Raw genomic sequence first — 20,395 nt, 5'->3', positions numbered from 1 at the left:
CATGATTCCACCAACCTACATCTCAAAGGTTATGGCAAGTGGTTTGTATGCCATGTGCCTGGCAGGAGAAACAGTATCAAATACTATTCCTATTCATGCCCAAGATGAACATTGGCTGAGAACTGCTCTTGTTTAAGCACATTTTGTTACATTGCTTCAGGAAAGATTCGGATAATGAGACAGGAAATCTCCAAATTAGCCATATGTCAAAGCATGAACTTGCTTCAGTATTCACTGTTCACATATCTCTCGCATTACAAAGTAAGGCCATGGAGGAAGAAGGAAGCATACTGTGGCAGTCTCTCACACCTATCCCAGATCATTTTTATTAAACTATTGATAACAGGCATTGGCTGAAACTATCCTGGGCAAACGGGGGCATATGGTCACTCTAGACTCAGTCCTCAGACCTCTTCTCTTCTCCAACTATACACGCTCCCGTAGTGACCCCATCCAATCGTATGACTTTTATCACTGAGGTCTCCCAAGTTTATATCTTCAGCCCAGCCCTCTCCCCTGAATTCTAGATCACAGATCCAGTGGCCGACTTTGACATCTCCCCTCGGTTGTCTCATAGCAACTTAACCCAAAACTGAACTGTGCTTCTCCCCCAGGAGCTCCATAGCATTCTCCATCTCAATTAGTGCTGACTCCATCCTTCTAGTCACTCAGGAGAAAAACTCGTGAGTCCTGACTCCATTATCTGATTCATCAGGAACTTATGTTTTCTCTACTTTAAAAACATATTGAAGCATCCTACCTCTCACCACCTCCATGGCCACCAGATCCAAGTCATTATCATTTCTTGCCCAAATTATTGGAACAGCTTCCTACCTGGTCTCCCTGTTTCTGCCCTTGCTCCTCTAAAATCTATTTTTAATACAACATACAGAGTGATACTTTTAAAACATATCCAATCACATCGCACCTCTTCTCAAAATTCTCCAGGGGCTCCCCAGTTTGCTCAGATTAAAAAACTACCACAGTCTTTTCAGTGACCTATGAGATCTGGCCACCTCTAAACATTCTAACCTCATTTTCTACTACTGCCTCTTAATTCATCCTGCACTCTGCAGAGCCTACACATGGTACTGCTGCGTCAAGGCCTTTATCCTCGGCATTTTCTCTGCCAGAAAAACTCCTGCTTGCCCCAGCAGGTCCTCCGGGGCTTTTCTCAGAGAGATCCTCTATTTAAGATAGCAACATTCCCTTTTCTTCCCTTATTGATCCTAATTCGCTGTCCCTTTCCATATTTTATTTTTCTCCATAATAATGTATCATCATCTGACATACGAATATTCTTAACTTGTTTTTATTAGAGTATAACATACATACAGAAAAACATACAGCCTGGTGAACTTTCACAACAGAACACATCCATGGACCAGCACCTCAATCAAGAAACTGCATGTTATCAGCATCCCAGAAGGCCCCTCTCCTGCACCCATCCAGTTCCTACTACCCTCCAACCCCACTATGTAACTGTTATCCTGACTTTTAACAGCATAGATTAGTTTTCTCTATTTTTTCACTTTATATAAATGGAGTCACACAGTATATGCTCTTTTCCTATTTGGGCTCCTGCTCTCAACATTGTATCTGGGAGATTCATCCATATTGTTGCATGTAGTTATAGACTTTTTGTTTTCATTGCCATAAAGCATTTCACTGGATGAATATATCATGTCACTGGTTGTGGACATTTGGATAGTCTGCAGTTTAGGACTATTACATGTTTTTAGATGAACATGTGTATGTCTTTCTGTTGGTAACTCATGATATTTGTATATTGGTTGTCATGTAAGCAGAATGAGGTAGAGGTTTTTATTTTTCTGTTTACTTCACTTCTGTGTTCCCAGTGCCTAAGATAGTATCTGGCACATAGTAGGTGCTCATTAAATATTTGTTGCATAAATAAATGGATGAAATCTTTTTCCTTCTTATTTCATAAATTAGTATAGTTTGAACCAATCTTTTCTCCAAAGCATACCAAATTCATTTCTATACTTTGTTTTCAATACTTGATATGGAACCTCCAGAAAGATATATAATAATCCATTGCAGGAAAACTTCAACACAGACATATGCCTCTGGAGAGCTGCATAAAACTACTAACCATCTGGTAGATACATAATCAGTATATGGTGGCTGTGACCTTAATTCTCTTGCAAGTCCAAAATCAGCAATTTTCACAAGTTCTGGACCCATGCAAAGCAAGTTTTCTGGTTTCATATCCCTATGAAAAAAACCTGGTAATATAGAGAAGAAAAACAATAATAAATCATCATGTTTAAACATATTTGACTTATAGACAAAATATAACTGAGCCTCTCTGTTATGTAATTAAGAATGTAAACTTAGGAAAAAAAATACCATATTTATTGTCTAAAAAGTGATAGGAGGTAGGGACTCTGCTTGCAAAATAATTTGGCAAGAAAGTTCACATAGCATATAAGGTCACTAAAAATAACATGTATTTCTATTTATGAATCCAGTAAGTTCAAGCTCTGGGCTAGAAACTGCCACATTATAATTATCTCCCATTAATCTGCACAACACCTTAAGGAGGTATTATACGATCACTATTATGTCACAGATGAGGAGGCTGAGACCCAGAGAGAAGCAGCCTAATTAAAGCTTGAGGAGGGCTGTGTCATCAAGCTTCGGTCAGTGCAGGTCTCTTACTGCTGCTCTATCACACTGTAGCTTAACAATGAGATTCTCTGACTACAATTGCTCATTTGAAAAGTCCATTAGACAAAAATGGAACTCCATGCATTTTAACCAATTTATTCACTTAAAATGATCACAGCTCAGTTCTTCCCTGGTATCTGCTTTATTGAAACACTCAATAATTATAATGCTTATTTACTAATCAATATACAAAATAAATGGTTAGTTATGGAAGCTAAAAGGTAGCCCAATGAAAATGAGGCAGAAACCCCAGAAAGAAGAAAGTCATGAAAGCCCTCCTTGAAAATTCCTAAGAGAGATCTAAAGCACACTACTTGTACACAGATGGCTTGTATTCTAATGACCTTACAAGGTGGGAAAATAAAGAATGGGTCTGGTCATCATGAGAGGGTTTTCATGTAGCTTTGGGCTAGGAAGACAGTCTCAGCCTATAATTCCTGCAAAGCCATCGTGGGCTCTACATTTGTGACATCTACAATATTTTGAGTTCAGTTTATCTGATACTTCTTATACAAAATAGCTATTAAGATCCATTTCATGAACTTTCAAGAGAAATACATTGTATTCTCATAATATGAAGATATGAATGGGAACACATGATGGTAAAGTGACACTAATCCACAAAACCTTAGAATTTAACCAATTACACATTTCTACAGTTAAGATTTTCCCCATCCTCCCTAATATAAATATATTGGAAACTTGGTCCTATTTTAACTAAAATTATTAGTCTTATTTTTTGACAGCTATTTTAAAAATATTTTCTCAAAATATTACATCTGAGATGCTTATCAACTATAGCAAAAATAACTACGTTTTGCAAAAATGTCTATTGTTCTTAGAGTCTTGTTTCCCAAGTCATTGTGTAGTCAATTTTGTAGCCAACTCTAGATTATGTGTTATTTACTTTCAGCAGCAATTTTTAAATCTCAAGATAACTTTCTTCAATCTCTAGTGCTCTGAAGTTGCTGATAGTTGATATATTTCAAGAAATCTAAGTCAATTTTATTACTAGTCTAAAAAAATATTAATAAAACACAAAGCTCTTTCCAAAAATCAGACAATTCATGAGGCGTTTGATTTTCCACATCACACTTGCTTCCATAAATTAACTCGTGCAAATATCAGGTGTTATCATCTGACCAGAGTTTAAATAGCATACTCATCCAGTTCTATATTTTGGGCTGAAGATCAGGAATCTATTATGAACAATTAAGATAGCATACATTTTTTAATTTCCATGTATTAATAAATGATTGACTTTTTCCAATGGGTTGTATGTTATCATGGGTTTTCTACTTTTAAAGACCTTAATAGTTAATATAAGACAAAACACCGGGGATTAAGAAATTTTCTTACAGTGCTTACATGGAATTCTGCATAGTATTTTTTGAAAATAAATTATTTCCTATAGCAATTAGGGGAGAAAGGAGAAAAGAAAATATAAAATATAAGATGAAATATGAAAGGAGACTAATGATGGTGATTTTTCAATGCCTATAATCAGAATGCAGCAATAGTATAGTAGAAATTTTTCTAATTTAATATCTAAACATCTAATGATTCTAAATAAATGTCACTAAAATTTTTCATAATAACTATACTAACTTTCTGGACTAATAATTTTGGCTTGATAGCTATGAAAAAAAATTAAGAGTACATAAATAAGGAATTCATAAAAATAAAAACAAGCACTTGCTTTAATTTCACTCAAAGAATAGAAAAAACTAAATGTAAATACTAAAGAAAACTATAAAATATCATAGCATGGGTAATTTAAACTACCTAAATGTTAATAATTGGTCTTGGTAGATCAAAGCATTACAATCATTTATAAAAGGAGGACCTTATTTGTCTATCTTTTTCATTTCCATGGTAAAATTTGGGGGAATAAAGTTGCAGGATGGGTTATGGTGGCTGAGATTGAAGGCTGATAATCAAACTATCAAAAATTCTGCTATAGAGGAAGATAGTTATAGATTATAGAAATTTTATTTTATATAAAATGATAGAAAGTCTAAATTTTAAAAATAAAAATGTCAGAGTGTGTAGGAACCTACTCCAAACTTGTAGTTATCTAAATACAATATGATTTAACAGTGTATATACAATTCCTCTGCTTACTTTGATAATAATCTAAAGAGGTAGGAAAATGAAACTTAAACCTACCATGTTTATGGATAAATGCCAGCCCTTGCAATATTTGATACATAATATTTCTGATGACTGACTCAGGGAACAACTTGTTTCTGTGAAGAAATGAACAAATAAATAGTCATGTAATTTTGCTAACCAACCAACCTACCTAAACAAATAAGAAGGTTCCTCCTCCCTTGGAGGCCCTGTTGGCCTCATGATACTGGCTAATGGTATGATTTATAGTTTTATAGCATTAAAGGTCATAAATTTAAAACATGAGTATTAGAATTATTTTTGTTTTGATGTGTGGTAAACACTCAAATCCAGTATTGAATGCATTGTACAAATATTCAATAGCTAAATTCTAAACTGTCCCAAAGGAGCAAAGTAAACTGGAAAACTGATAACTTTCAGGTAAGCCAAGTGTGCAAACCTGTATTATATAGGCTTTAAGAGTTTTAAGGGCATAACTGCTTCAGTTCTATAGGGTGCATTGGTACTGTCCAATATAAATATAATAAGAGCCACAAATGAGAACTACTTATGTGTTTAACAATGTGTTTTATTTAAACTAATGTATATGAAATGTTATTTTAATATGCAATCGATATTAAAAATGCTAATGAACTTACATTATTTTTGTACCAAGTTTTCAAAATCTAGTATGTGATTTATTTTACATTTACGGTACAGCTCAATCCAGACCAGCTATGATTCAAAATAGCCACATGTGACTAGCAGCTACTGTATTGGACAGTGCAGCTTTATATGGTATTTACATAAAGCCTAAAGTGAGATCCAAATAAGGCTAAATTAAGGCTGAAAAATATTAATCAATAGCATGCCACAAATTAATGTGGTTGACATTAATTCTTTGACCCCGAATTAATTATTCTTTGACCCTGAAGCCATGCTATGTTTTGGAAGAAATAATTTTAAGCTTTTCAACTTTATGATAATTTCAACATTTTCTAACATCATTATTTCATCATGATTGATTGAATTAATTTAGAGTGTTTATTCAAATGTTCTCAACATATAGAAAATGGCCTCTTTTTTAACATCATATTGTTAATTATATTATATTTTTATATAATATTCCAAAATGTCCCACCAAATGGGTTAGAAACATACAATAGGCAGAGAAAGATAACACTGGTCTTATATCAAATTTGAAAATAGTATAGACCAAATATTATTGAAATATTTTAAAAACTCACTCGCTTTCATAAACTATACATTTTAAAAGAAACAAAATACCTTTATCCTTGCCAAAAATTTAACTTTGTAAAAAATGATACTCTATGCTGAAGTTTATATAATAAGAACAAAGATTTATGTATATTGGTCTCCAATTGAAAAGGGAAAGTTTATTTGAATAAAAAAGGCTTTTAAATTAGTCTTGATTATCAAAACAATGTTTCAAGAAGTTACGCTACCAAAAACAAAGTATAAAAACTACTTAATTTCAAATAGCCCTTTAACATATACACTTGTTAATGGTTAAATTTATACCTATGCCATTGAATAATTTTCTAAATAATTATTTCCTTTAATTTAGAAATCCAGAATTGAATCATGAAATTCCAAAGCTGATTCTTTTTAGTGTTCACTTGCTATCACATTAACAACTATAGATATATATGTATATATGTGACATATATATTAAAATCAGATGAAAGTACATTTCATGCATTTCTATGTACTGTGTACTTATTTCTTTTCTTCAATAACTACATCTCAGTATATCATGCATTTATCATTTCATACATTTTAAATGACATAAATTATTATTAGAAGACAAAAACTTAAGGTTATCTATAATCTCACCACCTTATTAAAATACTATTTTGATTTTTCAGTATTCTAATCCAGTCCTAATCCAACTGCGTATATAACTTTTATATTAGGTGTAACTGTTACATAAATACAATTTAGGTTTGTTTTTTATCCACTTACAGGTAGTTTCGTAATTTTTATAATTATCACTTTTAATGGCTATAAAATGATTCTATCAATATTATGCAGTGTAACTACCAACCTGTTCTCCCACTGATAGCTATTTTTTAAAATAGTTCAAAGTGCTAAGTGAAGTTTGGTATAGCCATTCAATAGAACATACTAACTATGGTAATTATGAAGATGATGTATCAGCATAAAAATGCCTGTAAGTGAATGAATCAAATAAAAAATGTATCACCACTAAAATTACAACTATGCAAAAAGCATGCATGCCTGTATATAAAAGCTAGAGACTCTAAAAAAATAAACACTGATTTGAGAGGTAGAAATCTTTACTTTTATTTTAACCGATATTAATTTTATAATGATATAAGCCTGGAACATCACAGGCATTTAATAAGTATTTTTTGAAAGAAGGAAAAATATGATTGAAGAAAAACTCACTCACCATCCTTAGGCCTTGAGTATGTATGTGTGTGTATGAAAGAAATACAGAGAGAAATCAACATCATTCCACTGGGAAATTAATTTTTAAAGTATTTTAGGATCTTTTGCTGAACAACTCTGGCTTTAAAAGCAGGCAAAATTTTGGACATTAATCTCCCAGATGTGACCAGCAACTACCACCAAAATATTATCCTCCCCAAACTCACAGCAGATTACTAAAACTCTCCTTCTTTAGATTCTGTTCATAGGATTAAAAATTACAATGAGATTTTCCTTAGGATGGGTAACACATAAGGTTTCACTATTCACTTAAGCATTCTATGAATGAGTTTATTAGATCCTTTTCTGAAAGCTACATCATTCCTTCCTCAATCTTTCATTAACCTTACACAAGGTGCTTGGGAGACCAATGAAGTTAATTTTCTCAATTTTGCCCAAGGCCAGCTTTATTACTGAGTATTAAATTATACATAGAATTTTGTTTTAAAAAGTATAGATAGTATGTATGTTTATGTGACATGTTTATCTTGACCTTTAAGAGATTACAGCAGAAAAATGGTACCTATATCACAGCTAGTTCTTCAGTACTTGATAAAAAAAAAAAAACTAATTAATTTAAATCCACTGCGTAGAGAGGTAAATCTGTATATTGTAAAATGTGATGTATTGAAGGGATCCAAGGAACTTATGGAGGAGACAATAGAAGAAAAACTACAGTTATCATAAAATACAGACATACCTGTCTTTCATTAATTGATAGAGGTTTTCTTTCATATATTCAAATATAAAATAAAGATGGTCATTTTCTCTGATAACTTCTTTCAATTTAATCACGTTGGCATGATTAAGTTTCTTCAGAGACTGCAACACAGCAAGTAAGCATTAAAATTATTACAGCAAAGTTATAGAAGTTGACAAAATCTCATCAATACTAGGTATGATAATTACCTTATGTAATTTTCCATTTCTTCTGATTTCATTAATGAATTAAGTTTTAATATCTATAATATTGTACATGTCTAAAACATCTGTGAACATCTATTTAAAGTAAGCATTAATTGTTTTAACTAATGAATGTAAGTGTAAAAGTAAACAAAGTCAATAATAACTACCAAACATTTCACTTTTTTTTCCTTAATCTATTATATAAGTCTAACTTTTTCTGACTTCACATATGAAATTCCATGCAAAAGTCTTCAAAATTTTATCCAAGTCATACAGCATAAAATACAAAGAAGTGTTATGTAGTAATTTAAAAAGGTGTCTTTCCTTTGATAACATAAGTTAAAATGCTTTTAAAAATGAGAGTGTACTGTCAAATATGAGGATATAATTATTTTCTGTTCTCCACTGACATTCCAATGAGAAATGAGAAATTACTTTAGAAAGATAAATGAAAAAATGTAAGAAATATAATTATCTTTGGACCACTTTTCACAGAAAAAAAAGAATCATCTCCTTAGCAACCATCCTCAGAAATGAGATAGGTGTGAGGTAAAGTCTTTCTCCAGTTCTTTTGCCTCTAGGATTCTACCTTAACTTCTCTCAAGTTCATACATTCATCCCAAGAATAGAACTTTCTCTTCATCCTGAAATAAAAAAAGATAAGTTTAATGTACAGGAGATCGAGGATTTGAAAACATAAATTCCACCATTGGCTTTCTTCCTCTGTTACTAGCACACTTTGGGCAAGCTATGATATCTCTTCCCTCTTCCTTAAAAACAAATCACCTCCTTTCTATATATCTCAAGGCTACTTGGTACAAATTCACAATTATTCATAGCTGAAATTCTGCATTAACACAAAGGTGAAAGGATTACCATTAATCTTCCTTTCCGGGTGAGTTCCTATATTTCTCTAATTAGTTTAATTGTGCTTTTCTAAAAGGGCTTTTTCCAAATTTCCTTTCTTTCTAAAACTTAAAAAAATATGAATACTATAATCAGGTGGAGTGGGGAAAAAATTACAAATTTTGGTACCAAATTTAGTACAATGATTTGATCTGACAACTTCTAAATCATTTCCTCAGCTTTAAACAAGAGACCCACAAAGTTAAGTGATTTAAATCAGCAAAAATTCAGAAGTAAACAAATTTTAGAGATAGCTTTCTTGAATTTTGTTCTTTACTTCTCCTCTTTCATCCCAATGTTGGTTATCATTAGAGATGAATATATAAAATATGAATTTAGAGTAATAAAGTAATTCCGCTATGTGTACTATAGAGATTATACTATTTATATGAATGGATTTTAGTCACCATACAAAATAGGAGACAAGAGAAAACAAGAATTCATGTTCTTAAAATTGTTTCTTCAGGTATAGAAATTACAAGGCTGAATTATGAAAAATAAAAATCCTATATGCCCTAACTGCTTTCATTTAGTATTATAATCTCCTATGGAGATTATTCTGGAAGATTCTCAGGAAGCTTAAAGTCATCCTTATTAATTAAATTAATTCCTATAGGAATTACTCTGAGCTTCTACAAGAGTGTAATACACAGGGGTAAGGAAATAAGTAAAGGAAAGGCAGCATAAAGATTTTATAACACACCCTGGCGATCAAGCATGTAGCTGTGGACTTGCACTGCTTGGATTCACATCCTCACTCAGCAGCTCACTGATTATATGGCCTTGGATGAAATACTTAATGACCTCTCTGTGCCTCAAATTCCTTAGCTATAAAATAGAAACTACTGCATAAGAAAGCTTATTGTAAACTGCTTAGTTCAGCACTCAACAAATACTAGATGTACCAAAATTTATGATCGTCTACAGTAAGATATGAAGGGCATTACTGCTATTACTTCTAAAATATCCTTAGTGAATCAGAATTTCATTTATATTCATTCAATGAGTATATATGCTACAAATTTATGAAGGAGCTTGAAGAAATTGAGGGCTTAGTGGTTTACCAAAAGATACTTTTCAGTGTTATAGATTTATTTATAAATGTCTTGCTAAAATGATAAAGGTAAATCTAGGACAATGATCAATTTAAAATAAAACAGAAGTCAAATCCAACATAGCTATAAAATTTTAATAAAGTGATCAAATCCATCCCTGGCATCATCAAACTCCAGATTTCCTGATTCTTAAAATGTAATTACACAATTTTTTAAATCCCATTTTTTAGAGATTAGATAATATATTCAAATTCATTTTTAGAATTTAGTACAAATTAAAACATTTTCATTCTACTTGAAAATCTGTACTAGCTGCATCCACATACACTTAATATGTTACTTTCTTTCCAGCAGTTAGTTCTCATCAATACTCCTCTAAGGAAATGCACATATCTAACTATCATTCCCTAGAATGAATCGTGTTATATTTTTTTAAAATGGCATTAGATAACACAAGATTTCTTACCAGCGATCTAAATTAAGATTTCCCAAAGGAAATTTTCAGAAAGATACACTTTATCTTGTTCTGTACAGTGTTCTCCCAACTTCTAAGCACTTATCCTCCAACTCATCCTACCCAGTTTTGATTGCATTTTTAGACTGCTTAAAAGTTGCCCACTGCTTACTGAATTAAGTACGAACTTTCTATGTTGATATTCTCACATTATACCAGCCTCTTCATCATCTACCCTCATTTTTTCTGGCCATCTCTGTGCCATACTAGTGCTCAGCCTCTTCTCTACTTCAGTCCTCAACATCATTCTTAACTGGGAATGTCTAATTCTAATAGCCGCTCACAAACCCAACACCTAACTCCTGATTCTTCTGTTTAGAAGGCTTTCAGAATGAAAAATACCTTCTTCCAGATAATCATTTCCCTTCAAGGGGATATGTTTATTACTCATTTTGAAAATTAAGGATAGGCAGCTCTTTATCTGCTACACAAAATATGTTCAAACTGAAGGTTCTGATCAGATATTATGGAATATAGGTTTTGGTAAAAATAGGGATAAATTGAGAATGGAGACTACGGGATCTACTGTGTGTAATTTTCAGATAAAGTTTATTCCTTTGCCATCAACCTTAAGAGAAATGGCAGAGGCTTCTGTATGACTCTTGTAGGCAATATAAGTTCAAAAACTATCCCTTAGATTGTCTTGTCCAGAACCTTAAGAAGTAATGGCTATAGTGAACATTCATATCAATAATCATGCCAGCAGCCTGGCTTCACAGTTCCTTAACTCCAAAGAGATGTTCACCTCTATCCTCCCATAGTCACTCATAAACACCTTGTCGTCATGAGGAGTGGTTTTACTCTCTAAGATCTCAACCTTTAAAACCTCATACTCTGACCATGAGCTCCTATCCTTTTACCATTACTACCATTGGATTGGCTAGTTACATCCACTTGTTCAAAACTTGATTTTGCTTGCCTCCTCATCCAGCATGGATCCCATAGTTCACCTTTCCACCACTATCCCCTCGAGAGCACATACATATTCTGAATGTCTCCCTCTCAGCATCCCACCACTCCTATTTGCTGTCCTCCGGTCTCTGGTCTCTGCACAGATTGGTGAAGACAGGAAGAAGAGTCATGTAAATGCCCCTACTAGGTCCACTTTAGTATTCAGGCCATGTAATCTCAGATGGATTCTTACTAATACTTGGCAATCCTACAACTTTCTTAGCTACTCAGTAACCCATCCTCCACAACTATTCACAGCTCAATGTTTCCACTACCCCATCTTTCATTATTCCTTACCCTACTGCAATCTGGTTTAACACCACAGCTATTAATTATGTTATATTCTCCAAATCCAAGGAACGCCATGGCAGATAATATTGTTTGGACACCAGAAGGCCACTTCTAGCCTTCTGGTATAGAGGCTGGAAGAGTAGATAACTCACTTCTCAGCCTCCCTTGGACACAAGGGAGATTGTGTGATCCAGTTCTAGACAATAAGCTGTGAGGGGAAGTCACTTGGGGGCTTCTGATAAAGAAATTTTACTTCCTAAAATTATTTGAGAGAAGAGTTTGCTGGTATTATTCTCCCTTCTTCCCACCTTGAACATAATAATGCCTAGAAGTAAAATAATCACAATATGGCCATTAAGTGACACATTTGAAAACAAACAAATGCCGGCAGCTCAGAATGAAGAAGACAGAAAAGGCCTGGATTCAGTACAAGGTTGAGCCATTGAAAGAGCCCTGGAATCATCAAACTCCAGATTTCCTGATATGTAAGCAAAACTCCTTATTTAAGCCATTGGTTCTGTCCCTTGCTACTAATTTATTTATTACTTGCAGGAAGAAGCATTCCTAACTAACCCAGATGCTTTTCTAGTCATTAGATATTACTTGTCTTCTAATTAAGCACTTTTTCTTTTAGATCTTTCTCTTGAGTCCAGATATTTTCTACACTGTCCTGGTTTTCTCTCTACTTCTCACAATTCCAGGGCCCATCATTTATATGCTGGGGTTCCTTAGTGCTCTATATGAAGACCTCTTTTCTTCTCATTTTGTATAGTTTATTATCACCTATACATTAACAATTTCTAAATCCACCTCTGTTTTTGAATTTTAATGGAAATATTCAATTGCTTATATGCATCTCAAAGTCATTATGTCCAAAACTTAACTCAGCTTTACCCCTCAGCCTGTGATTTCCCCCTCCCCATCATGGCGAATGGTACCACTACTACCCATTTAAGCCAAAATCTCAGGAGTTAGCCTGGACTCTTCCCCATTCTTTACTCCTTCCTATAGAGGCTGTCTCCTAAATGTCCCTTGAATGCTTCCATTTATGCCCATACTCAATGATATTTTCCTAGATCAGGCATCACCACCCAAATCAAGGAGAGAGGCCTCACAAGAAACCAACCCTGCTGAAATCTTAATCAGACTCCTCCCCTCCAGAACTGTGAGGAAATCAATCCATTGTTTAAGCCCCCCGGTCTGTGGTACTTCGTTAGAGCAGCCCTAGCAGAATCATAGAATGGGCCACTTTGGAAGTGGATCTTCAGGCCCCTGTCCAGCCTTCAGATGACTGTGATCTTGGCCGACATCAGACTGCCACTTCATGAGAGACCCAGAGCCAGAACCACTCAGCTAAGCTACTCCTAAATTCCTGACCTACAGAATCTGTGTGAATTAATAAATGTTTGCTCTGTTTTAAATCACTAAGTTTTGGGATAATTTTTTTTTTACATGTAATAGATGATAAAGTAAATTAAGTTAATTCAATTAATTCAATTTAATTATTAAGCTTAGGGAATACCATATGCCATTCTGAACTCAATTTGATATTATAAATATCATCTGATGTTTAGGCCTACTGTTTTAAAGAAATAATAAGCTTTACTATGCACTAAACTTTAAATTTTAAAAACATTCCAGATATTATCTTCAGTTTCAGTTCAATTTATTATGCATAAAAAGCAGAGTATTTATATTTTTGATTTATCTGGACAAACCAGAAAATTTAAATAATGTATGTGAGAATCAACATTATTCGATTAATTACACATTAGCCAAAGAAGTATGGGGTCTAAATTAGACCTCTCTCTGTGCTTGTATATATTCTCAAGCAAGCAAAGGAAATGAAAGATCAGCGTCAAAGGTAAACTTTGCAGTGTTGCACACAGTACCTTTTGATGGCCACCAGCTCCCCAGATTCGTTACTCTTGCCCATCAGCACACTCCCATAGGTGCCATCTCCCAACTGTCTCATGGTTGTGTACCGGTTCATCTTGGAAAAATAATGTAGCAGAAGTTGTGGATCGCAATGACTGCTTTGTTGAATATAAATTTAAACGCTTCTTTTTTCAAATTTGTTTTTGCCCTTAGACTGTTACACTGGTGACAGGTTTGTCATCATTAACATAGGCTCTTCCCCAAGATTATGAAGGTTCATAAACTACAGCAATAAGGAATCTGGCAAGGAAACAGTGCTTCCATTATTATGAACACCCTACAAAAAATAAGAATAAAAGAAATTTTCATTAAAGAATCTCTTCAAAAATTCTACTGGTAATCTACAGTACAGGGGAAAATAATAAATATTAGAAATACCAGTGTGTTGAATATTTGTCAGCAAATCATTTGTGGAATAAAGTTTACTTAGACCGATAATATTTATTTGGAGAATGCTTCGTTTACATGATACTGTGCGATTTATTCCATGAATGTTCAATAAATATTGACTTAATTATTTATATTTCTTTTTTTTATTGAATATAATCTATATTGTTCCAAATCAGACCTTGGAAAATCACACATCTATGCTCTATCCATTCTTTGAATCAATTTCTGCATCATATTTAATTTGGCCTACAGTCCCTTATGTGAAACTTCTGAGCCAGATTTGTATGGAATCTAGGAATTTTCATATTTTAGATAAGTAATATGGTGCATATACCATATGTTATGTAATACCTCCCATTAGTCTCTTAATGTACCTGCAGAAAAATGTATGAAAAGTATACTAAGTAAATTAAATGAAAATTATAAATGGCCTCATGTCATTCATGTCATGTTTTGTTTCAAATGAGTTTACACAAATATTTTTAAAATATCGTCTTTCTGTGTTTCATGGATTTCAAAATTATATGTAAGGAATTGTGAATCTGTATATATATGAAAGGTACAGGTTTCAATAGGTTCTGATTTTATTAGTACAATTAAAGAAAAACAAAGCACTAGCCTTAGTGTCTACTTCATTCCAACAACATTCGTGTTTCCTTCCATTGTTTTGTCATAGTTCCACACTTCAAGGAACTATTTCTCAATTCATTCCTATTTATCATTCTTGTTTTGCTTTTAAAAATCTCTATCATTCTGTTACAGGGCTTTATGCTTACTTGTAGATGGTAACAAAACATTTGGCATCATGAAACTACTTTGTTTTATACTTTGGTACTTCATTCAAAGATTATTTTCTTTTCATGGTAGCACTGTTTCACTTCCATAAAAGAAAATAAAATCATTAAAATTGCTTCTCTATTATATGCATAAATTTAGGACCTATAAGGATGTGATATAGTTGTTAAAAGCACCCAAGACTTCCAAAAAACAGGCTTTCTACAAGTGTAGAGAAGTACATTAAAATTATGTTGCTTCCTATATGCAGAAATGTGTCCACAGGGAACTTTGGAAGAACCCAGTGGGGCTTTTCAATGACAAGGAGTGTGTATTAATTTATCATTTATTTTACTTCACACAAATAATAACCCCTTCAAAGACACATGTGAAATAATTTAGTCTAGGCTAGCTGTGAGGCCAAGATCTTGAAAAAGAGATCATGATAGTAGATTTCAGTTCTATTTAGAGGTTTCTTCATTTCATCTCTCAGCTTAAGTATGAGCAAACAGTCTTATCAAATGCCAGCAAATGAATCTCCATTTGCCTGAAAATGCAAGTTTTTTTTGCAAATGGCCTTTATACATAGATACAGGTTCTAAATATTAAGGTATTAATATAGAGAAAGGTACAGATTCTAAATATTAAGGTATTAATATAGGAAAAGGCAACATCTATTTGCAGGGTTCCTGACCAAAACATGTATTTTCTTTTCTTAATTGTTCCTTTATCTGTAGAAAGAAATAAAATTTTGAAAGATCTTTTGGCTTGTTTGTTTTATACTATGTGCTATGATTAAACAAACTATGGACTGAAATGTGTTTCTTCTGATCATTTAGAATTTTATTAAATCAGTGTTTTGCAATTTACTATTAGCATGTTAACCCACTTGACATTCTTTTCTAGCTACTCTATTTAGGGTAACATACACCTAACTCTTTTAAGGAACGGGTCCTCTCTATAAGTTTACTGAATAAGTAACAAAATAGAATATATATTTGTCCAAAAGGCCATGATGTTTACCATAGCATAAAATTGTAAAATAAAAATACAGAAGGATTAAATGACCTATCTCTGACCAATCAGAGAATCAAGATGGAGTCAGTCTAATACTTGCATTAGCTAAAAGCTGTGGTTGCTTTTTCTGTTTGTTTTGTCTAGTTTTAGTATAGTCCCTAACTTCTAAACAACCCTTTCTTATTGGCTTTTACAATCACTGATACAGCTAATTTTAAGGGCCCACCCCTCTTTGCTCCCAAAACATGCAGAATCTAACTTAAAACGAGAGCTGCACCACCCCCTGAAGATTCCTACCCAACTCCTTATCGAAAAACACCAAGATGCTACTGACAAACTGGAAAGTGCAAATGGTGCTCTCTACCTGACAAAACCCTAAGGCTACCTACATCTGGCTTATCCTATACCTGAGGACATTATAAAAATAATAGGCCAGAAGCAGTGAAGGGAAAGAAAATGTGAGTAAGGAAGAAAGGAGTCTACCTGGAGCTCCCATCATGAAAATTATTGTTTTAACCCACCCCAAAAATTAATTAAGAAATTTAATGAAATAATAGCATCATCTTTCCTTTGCAAATATGTTGCTATGCAACAATTATTTTCACGTCAACGTCTGAGGACAAGCATTGAGGGTCTGAGAGGTAGAAAGTAATGTAGGCAATTCAGGAAAAGGAGATACATTGCCTAATGAAAGAGGGAGCTGCCCAGGTGGAAAGAGTTCAGAGAGAAGAGGGTGCCAGAAACAGTAGTCAAAACTTTACCTTGCAGTGACTTAAGAACCTGCAAAAATGGAATTAATTGCCTCTTTCTTGTCCACTATTAAGACCGTCAACCATCAATCACCATCACCAGTTCTATTAGCGCAGCAGATCATTCAATCACTGTTGACTTTCTGCATTTGGCTTGGAAGCCCAAACAGTTATAGAGTGGCTATTTGGAAATTTCATTCCAAGCCTAACCAACCAACTTTCAAATACATACTAGAAACAAAGTCTGTTTCAAGTGAGGATGCCAATAGCATATGGAATACTTATATTCAGGAAAGAATAAACATGAAACATTACCATTTTCCAGCTTCTTTTGTTTGTGGGGTAGAGTGGTGAAGATTGTGGATATAGCATAGATTTTAAAAAGTCAGATTTTTGGCTCTGACAGCATCTGTCCCGCTTAAGCCCTACCCTACCTTTAAGTAAAGCAAATTTACATACTATGTTCCTAAATAAAAACTTTGGAAAGGCCTCTTCTGAGTGATATTAATTACAAATTAAATAGCTCTCCAGGGTAAGAAGCTGACCATTTCAGTTGTCCCTTTATCCCTCTGAAAATATAAGGACAATGGCCTAAAGAGGCATAGATATAAAAGTAAAGTTGTTTTTTTAATCATTACTCCCATGTACCTACTCACTGATAACACATAAACAGCAGCTTTTATCTGTATAGTAAAGCAAGGTCCTAAACAGAGACTGCCTATTAGTCCCCAGTTCACACACAATAATATTTCTCTACAAACTACATATATTCTTCTCTGTTGACCTATAGAAAGCTACTTCTGCAAAATAGGCATATATTAATATGATTTCTAATGTACATGAATATTTCCATATATATTTCCTTGTGTGTGTAAATATATATGCGCAACAGGACAAAATACAAGTACATGTAATATAATTACGATCTTCAACTAATTTAATGGAACTTGGAATTTTCTACAGTCAAGCTATGATAGTTACCTACTTTTCTATAGGTTAAACAAATCTTATATTCTGATTTGAAGAAAAAACATTTATTTAGAGTCTCAATTATAGACCTAGATTAAATAAACACCCATATAATTTCTCTCCCTTCTAGTTTTATTTTTATCTAAGTGCACAATTGCTGCTTGTCCAAGTGCACAATTATTGTAAACTTGAGCTTTATTCTCTACAGCTTCTGCCAGTTAAGAAGGGATTTAAATAGGATTAAAGAAGATTAACATAGAGGGCAAAGGGAGGGTAAAACTTGTGTCTGCCAATCTCTGAACACATACTGTTTGGATGTCTTCAACTTGTCTTTGTAGGACCTACTGTAATGATACCACGTCAAGGGTGGCATTACGTTTTTTAAAAAAGTAACGTCTTAAAAATCACTAAGTTGTTTAAAAAGCAAAACAGAAAAAAGATTTCAAACTAAGCAAGTCATATGTTTACAGAAATTAAAAGGGGAGCTTTTACAATGGGAAAACAAAAATTCCGTGTTAAAATATAAAAGCATTAGTGCTTTGTGCTAATATTCACAAATCATTTTAAAACTAAACAACAACAACAAAAAAACCCACCCTAACTAAGAGATCAAACATCCTTGCCCGAGACCAACCTCACGTAGGCAGTATGTGGCCGCCTTCAGAGGAAATATCTCCCTTCCCCATCACGCGACGGTGAACCGGAGGACCGGGGAGAGAGAGGAAGGCTAAGACTGAAAGGTAACTTTTGCTTCCACCACTATTTTGATTCAATGGCTTGTTTTTTCTGTTTAAAATAAGTCCGATAACTTTGATTCTACGAGAATTCCGTTGTTATTAGAACAAATGTCTGCTCATTTAAAAAGATTCTGGAAACACAATTACATAAATCTCTTTCGTTTTAGAACTAAGATTACAAACCACTAAAAACAAGTTTTATTGCTCCCCCCACCTTCTAATCCGTTTTATTTGCAGTAAAGAAACAGTTTTCGTTACACGGACGCTCTGATCCCTTTTCTCCAAACCGGGGCCTTTAAAAGACTTCTGCTTCCTTTTTTCTTTGTAGCTGTTCTGAACTCAATTCACTGCTTTACCGAGACTTGACCCTGCCTCTCAGTCCTAAAAGTAGTTTCCCCTTCAGCCCAAGCAGTAGAGGGAGCGGCGCAGGTGTGTGTGTAGGGGTGGGGTGGGAGGGAACCTAGGAAAGAAGTTCGGGGGCAGAAGTCCCTCAGATTGAGGATGTCCTGCCGTCATCCTCCCACCTGGGACCGACCCCCCTATCTAAAGAGCGCAGGAAAGTGGTCGAGGGGGCCTCGGACAGCACCTGCCGAAGTAGGCGCGGGCTGACCCCTCCCGCCAGCCTAGCTCCTCCCCGGATCTCCTCCCTCCTGTCCCTCCCCCTACCAGTGTCTAAGCCCCTTCTCTCCGCAGAGGTTGGTCCTAGTAGGACAGGACTCCGAGGGGACATGCTGGGCCAGCCTCGCAGGACAGGCTTGGGCTAGGTGGACGGAGGGTGGCGGCCCCGCAGCTGGCTCGGGATTACCTGCCTGCGCTGTGGCAGCTTTCCTTGTTCGCTCCCTTGTGAAGCTTTGGCGTCTTGTGTGTTTCATCTCCTAGGAAACGGCGGGGGTGCGCCAGCTCCTACGCAGCCTGTCCATTTACACCCCGCCCATAGGGGGCGTGGTCTAGCAGTACAAGCCCCGCCCAATCCTGCGTTTCCCGCTTCCCTGGGGCGGGGCTTCCTGGAACATCTGGGAGTGTATGGAACCCATTTAGATTTCTGCCATTTAGATCTCAGCCATTTAGCTTAAGGGCTTGGGAGAGTCTTGATTACCTTTTCAGTTCTTTATAGAAAGTTGGTTGGTTTGCCCTTTATTTTGTTTGGTTTTGCTTTGATTCATTCTACAGTCTCTTTTTAAAAAAAATTTTATAAGAGTTTATTTGAGTCAAAACTGATGATATATGCCAGGAAGCAAGATTTCAAGTACTACCCATTCTACAAAGTCTTGATTCACTAGATCTGGTTCCCAGACTTGGGAAGGGCAAGAGAAAGGCATATGTTTTCCATATACTTGTAAACTGCTCTTGTGTTTCGTTTCCTTACATTGGTCAGTTACTGGGGTATGTATTATCTCCTAGGCCATACTTCTAAGGTTGTTTTCATTTATTCATTCAGAGAACCTACTCAGTACCAGTGTTAGATCATGGTTATTACAAGATAAATGAATGTGTAAATAAATGAGCAAATAGTAACTAGAGTTGCGAGAGGAGGGTGCACTTGTGTTACTGAAAAAAAAGTTCAGATTGGATAGCAAAAAGGATCTATAAATCAGAAGCATGATACATGAGGCAATGATGTATCCATTTAGTAATTATCTGTTAGGAATCTGGCTCTGGCCTTGGCACTGAGAATAATGCCAAGGTAGCAAGACAGACATGCTCATGACTCTCTCAAAGCTTAAAATGAAATAGGATGGCAGAGTAAAAAGCATAAGTTAGATCATGAGGGTCTTACATGCACTCATGACTCTCTCAAAGCTTAAAATGAAATAGGATGGGAGAGTAAAAAGCATAATAAGTTAGATCATGAGGGTCTTACATGCACCGTTACGAAGCCTAAGCCATACCATGCGACAATAGAGGACCACTGAAGAA

General features: G+C 34.7%; 1 protein-coding gene across 2 annotated transcripts in view; it reads right to left on the bottom strand.

The window, feature by feature from the left end:
- The window catches only part of MAK (male germ cell associated kinase), a 48,404-nt gene extending 29,027 nt beyond the window's left edge, over positions 1-19,377 (bottom strand). For both annotated transcript variants that reach the window (XM_015587275.2, XM_006909270.2), the window contains exons 1-6: positions 19,284-19,377; positions 13,797-14,119; positions 8,777-8,831; positions 7,982-8,103; positions 4,864-4,943; positions 2,117-2,249 (exon numbers count right to left, since the gene is read on the bottom strand). In XM_015587275.2, coding sequence (XP_015442761.1) covers positions 2,117-2,249; positions 4,864-4,943; positions 7,982-8,103; positions 8,777-8,831; positions 13,797-13,897 — 491 coding nt within the window. In that variant the 5' untranslated portion in view covers positions 13,898-14,119; positions 19,284-19,377. The remainder of the gene's footprint in view (positions 1-2,116; positions 2,250-4,863; positions 4,944-7,981; positions 8,104-8,776; positions 8,832-13,796; positions 14,120-19,283) is intronic.
- Between the last annotated feature and the right edge of the window lie 1,018 nt (positions 19,378-20,395).

The sequence above is a fragment of the Pteropus alecto genome, unplaced genomic scaffold (assembly GCF_000325575.1).
Source record: "Pteropus alecto unplaced genomic scaffold, ASM32557v1 scaffold121, whole genome shotgun sequence".
Taxonomy (NCBI): Eukaryota; Metazoa; Chordata; class Mammalia; order Chiroptera; family Pteropodidae; genus Pteropus; species Pteropus alecto.
Note: the sequence above shows the minus strand (reverse complement) of the source record. Positions and strands in the feature narration are given on the sequence as shown.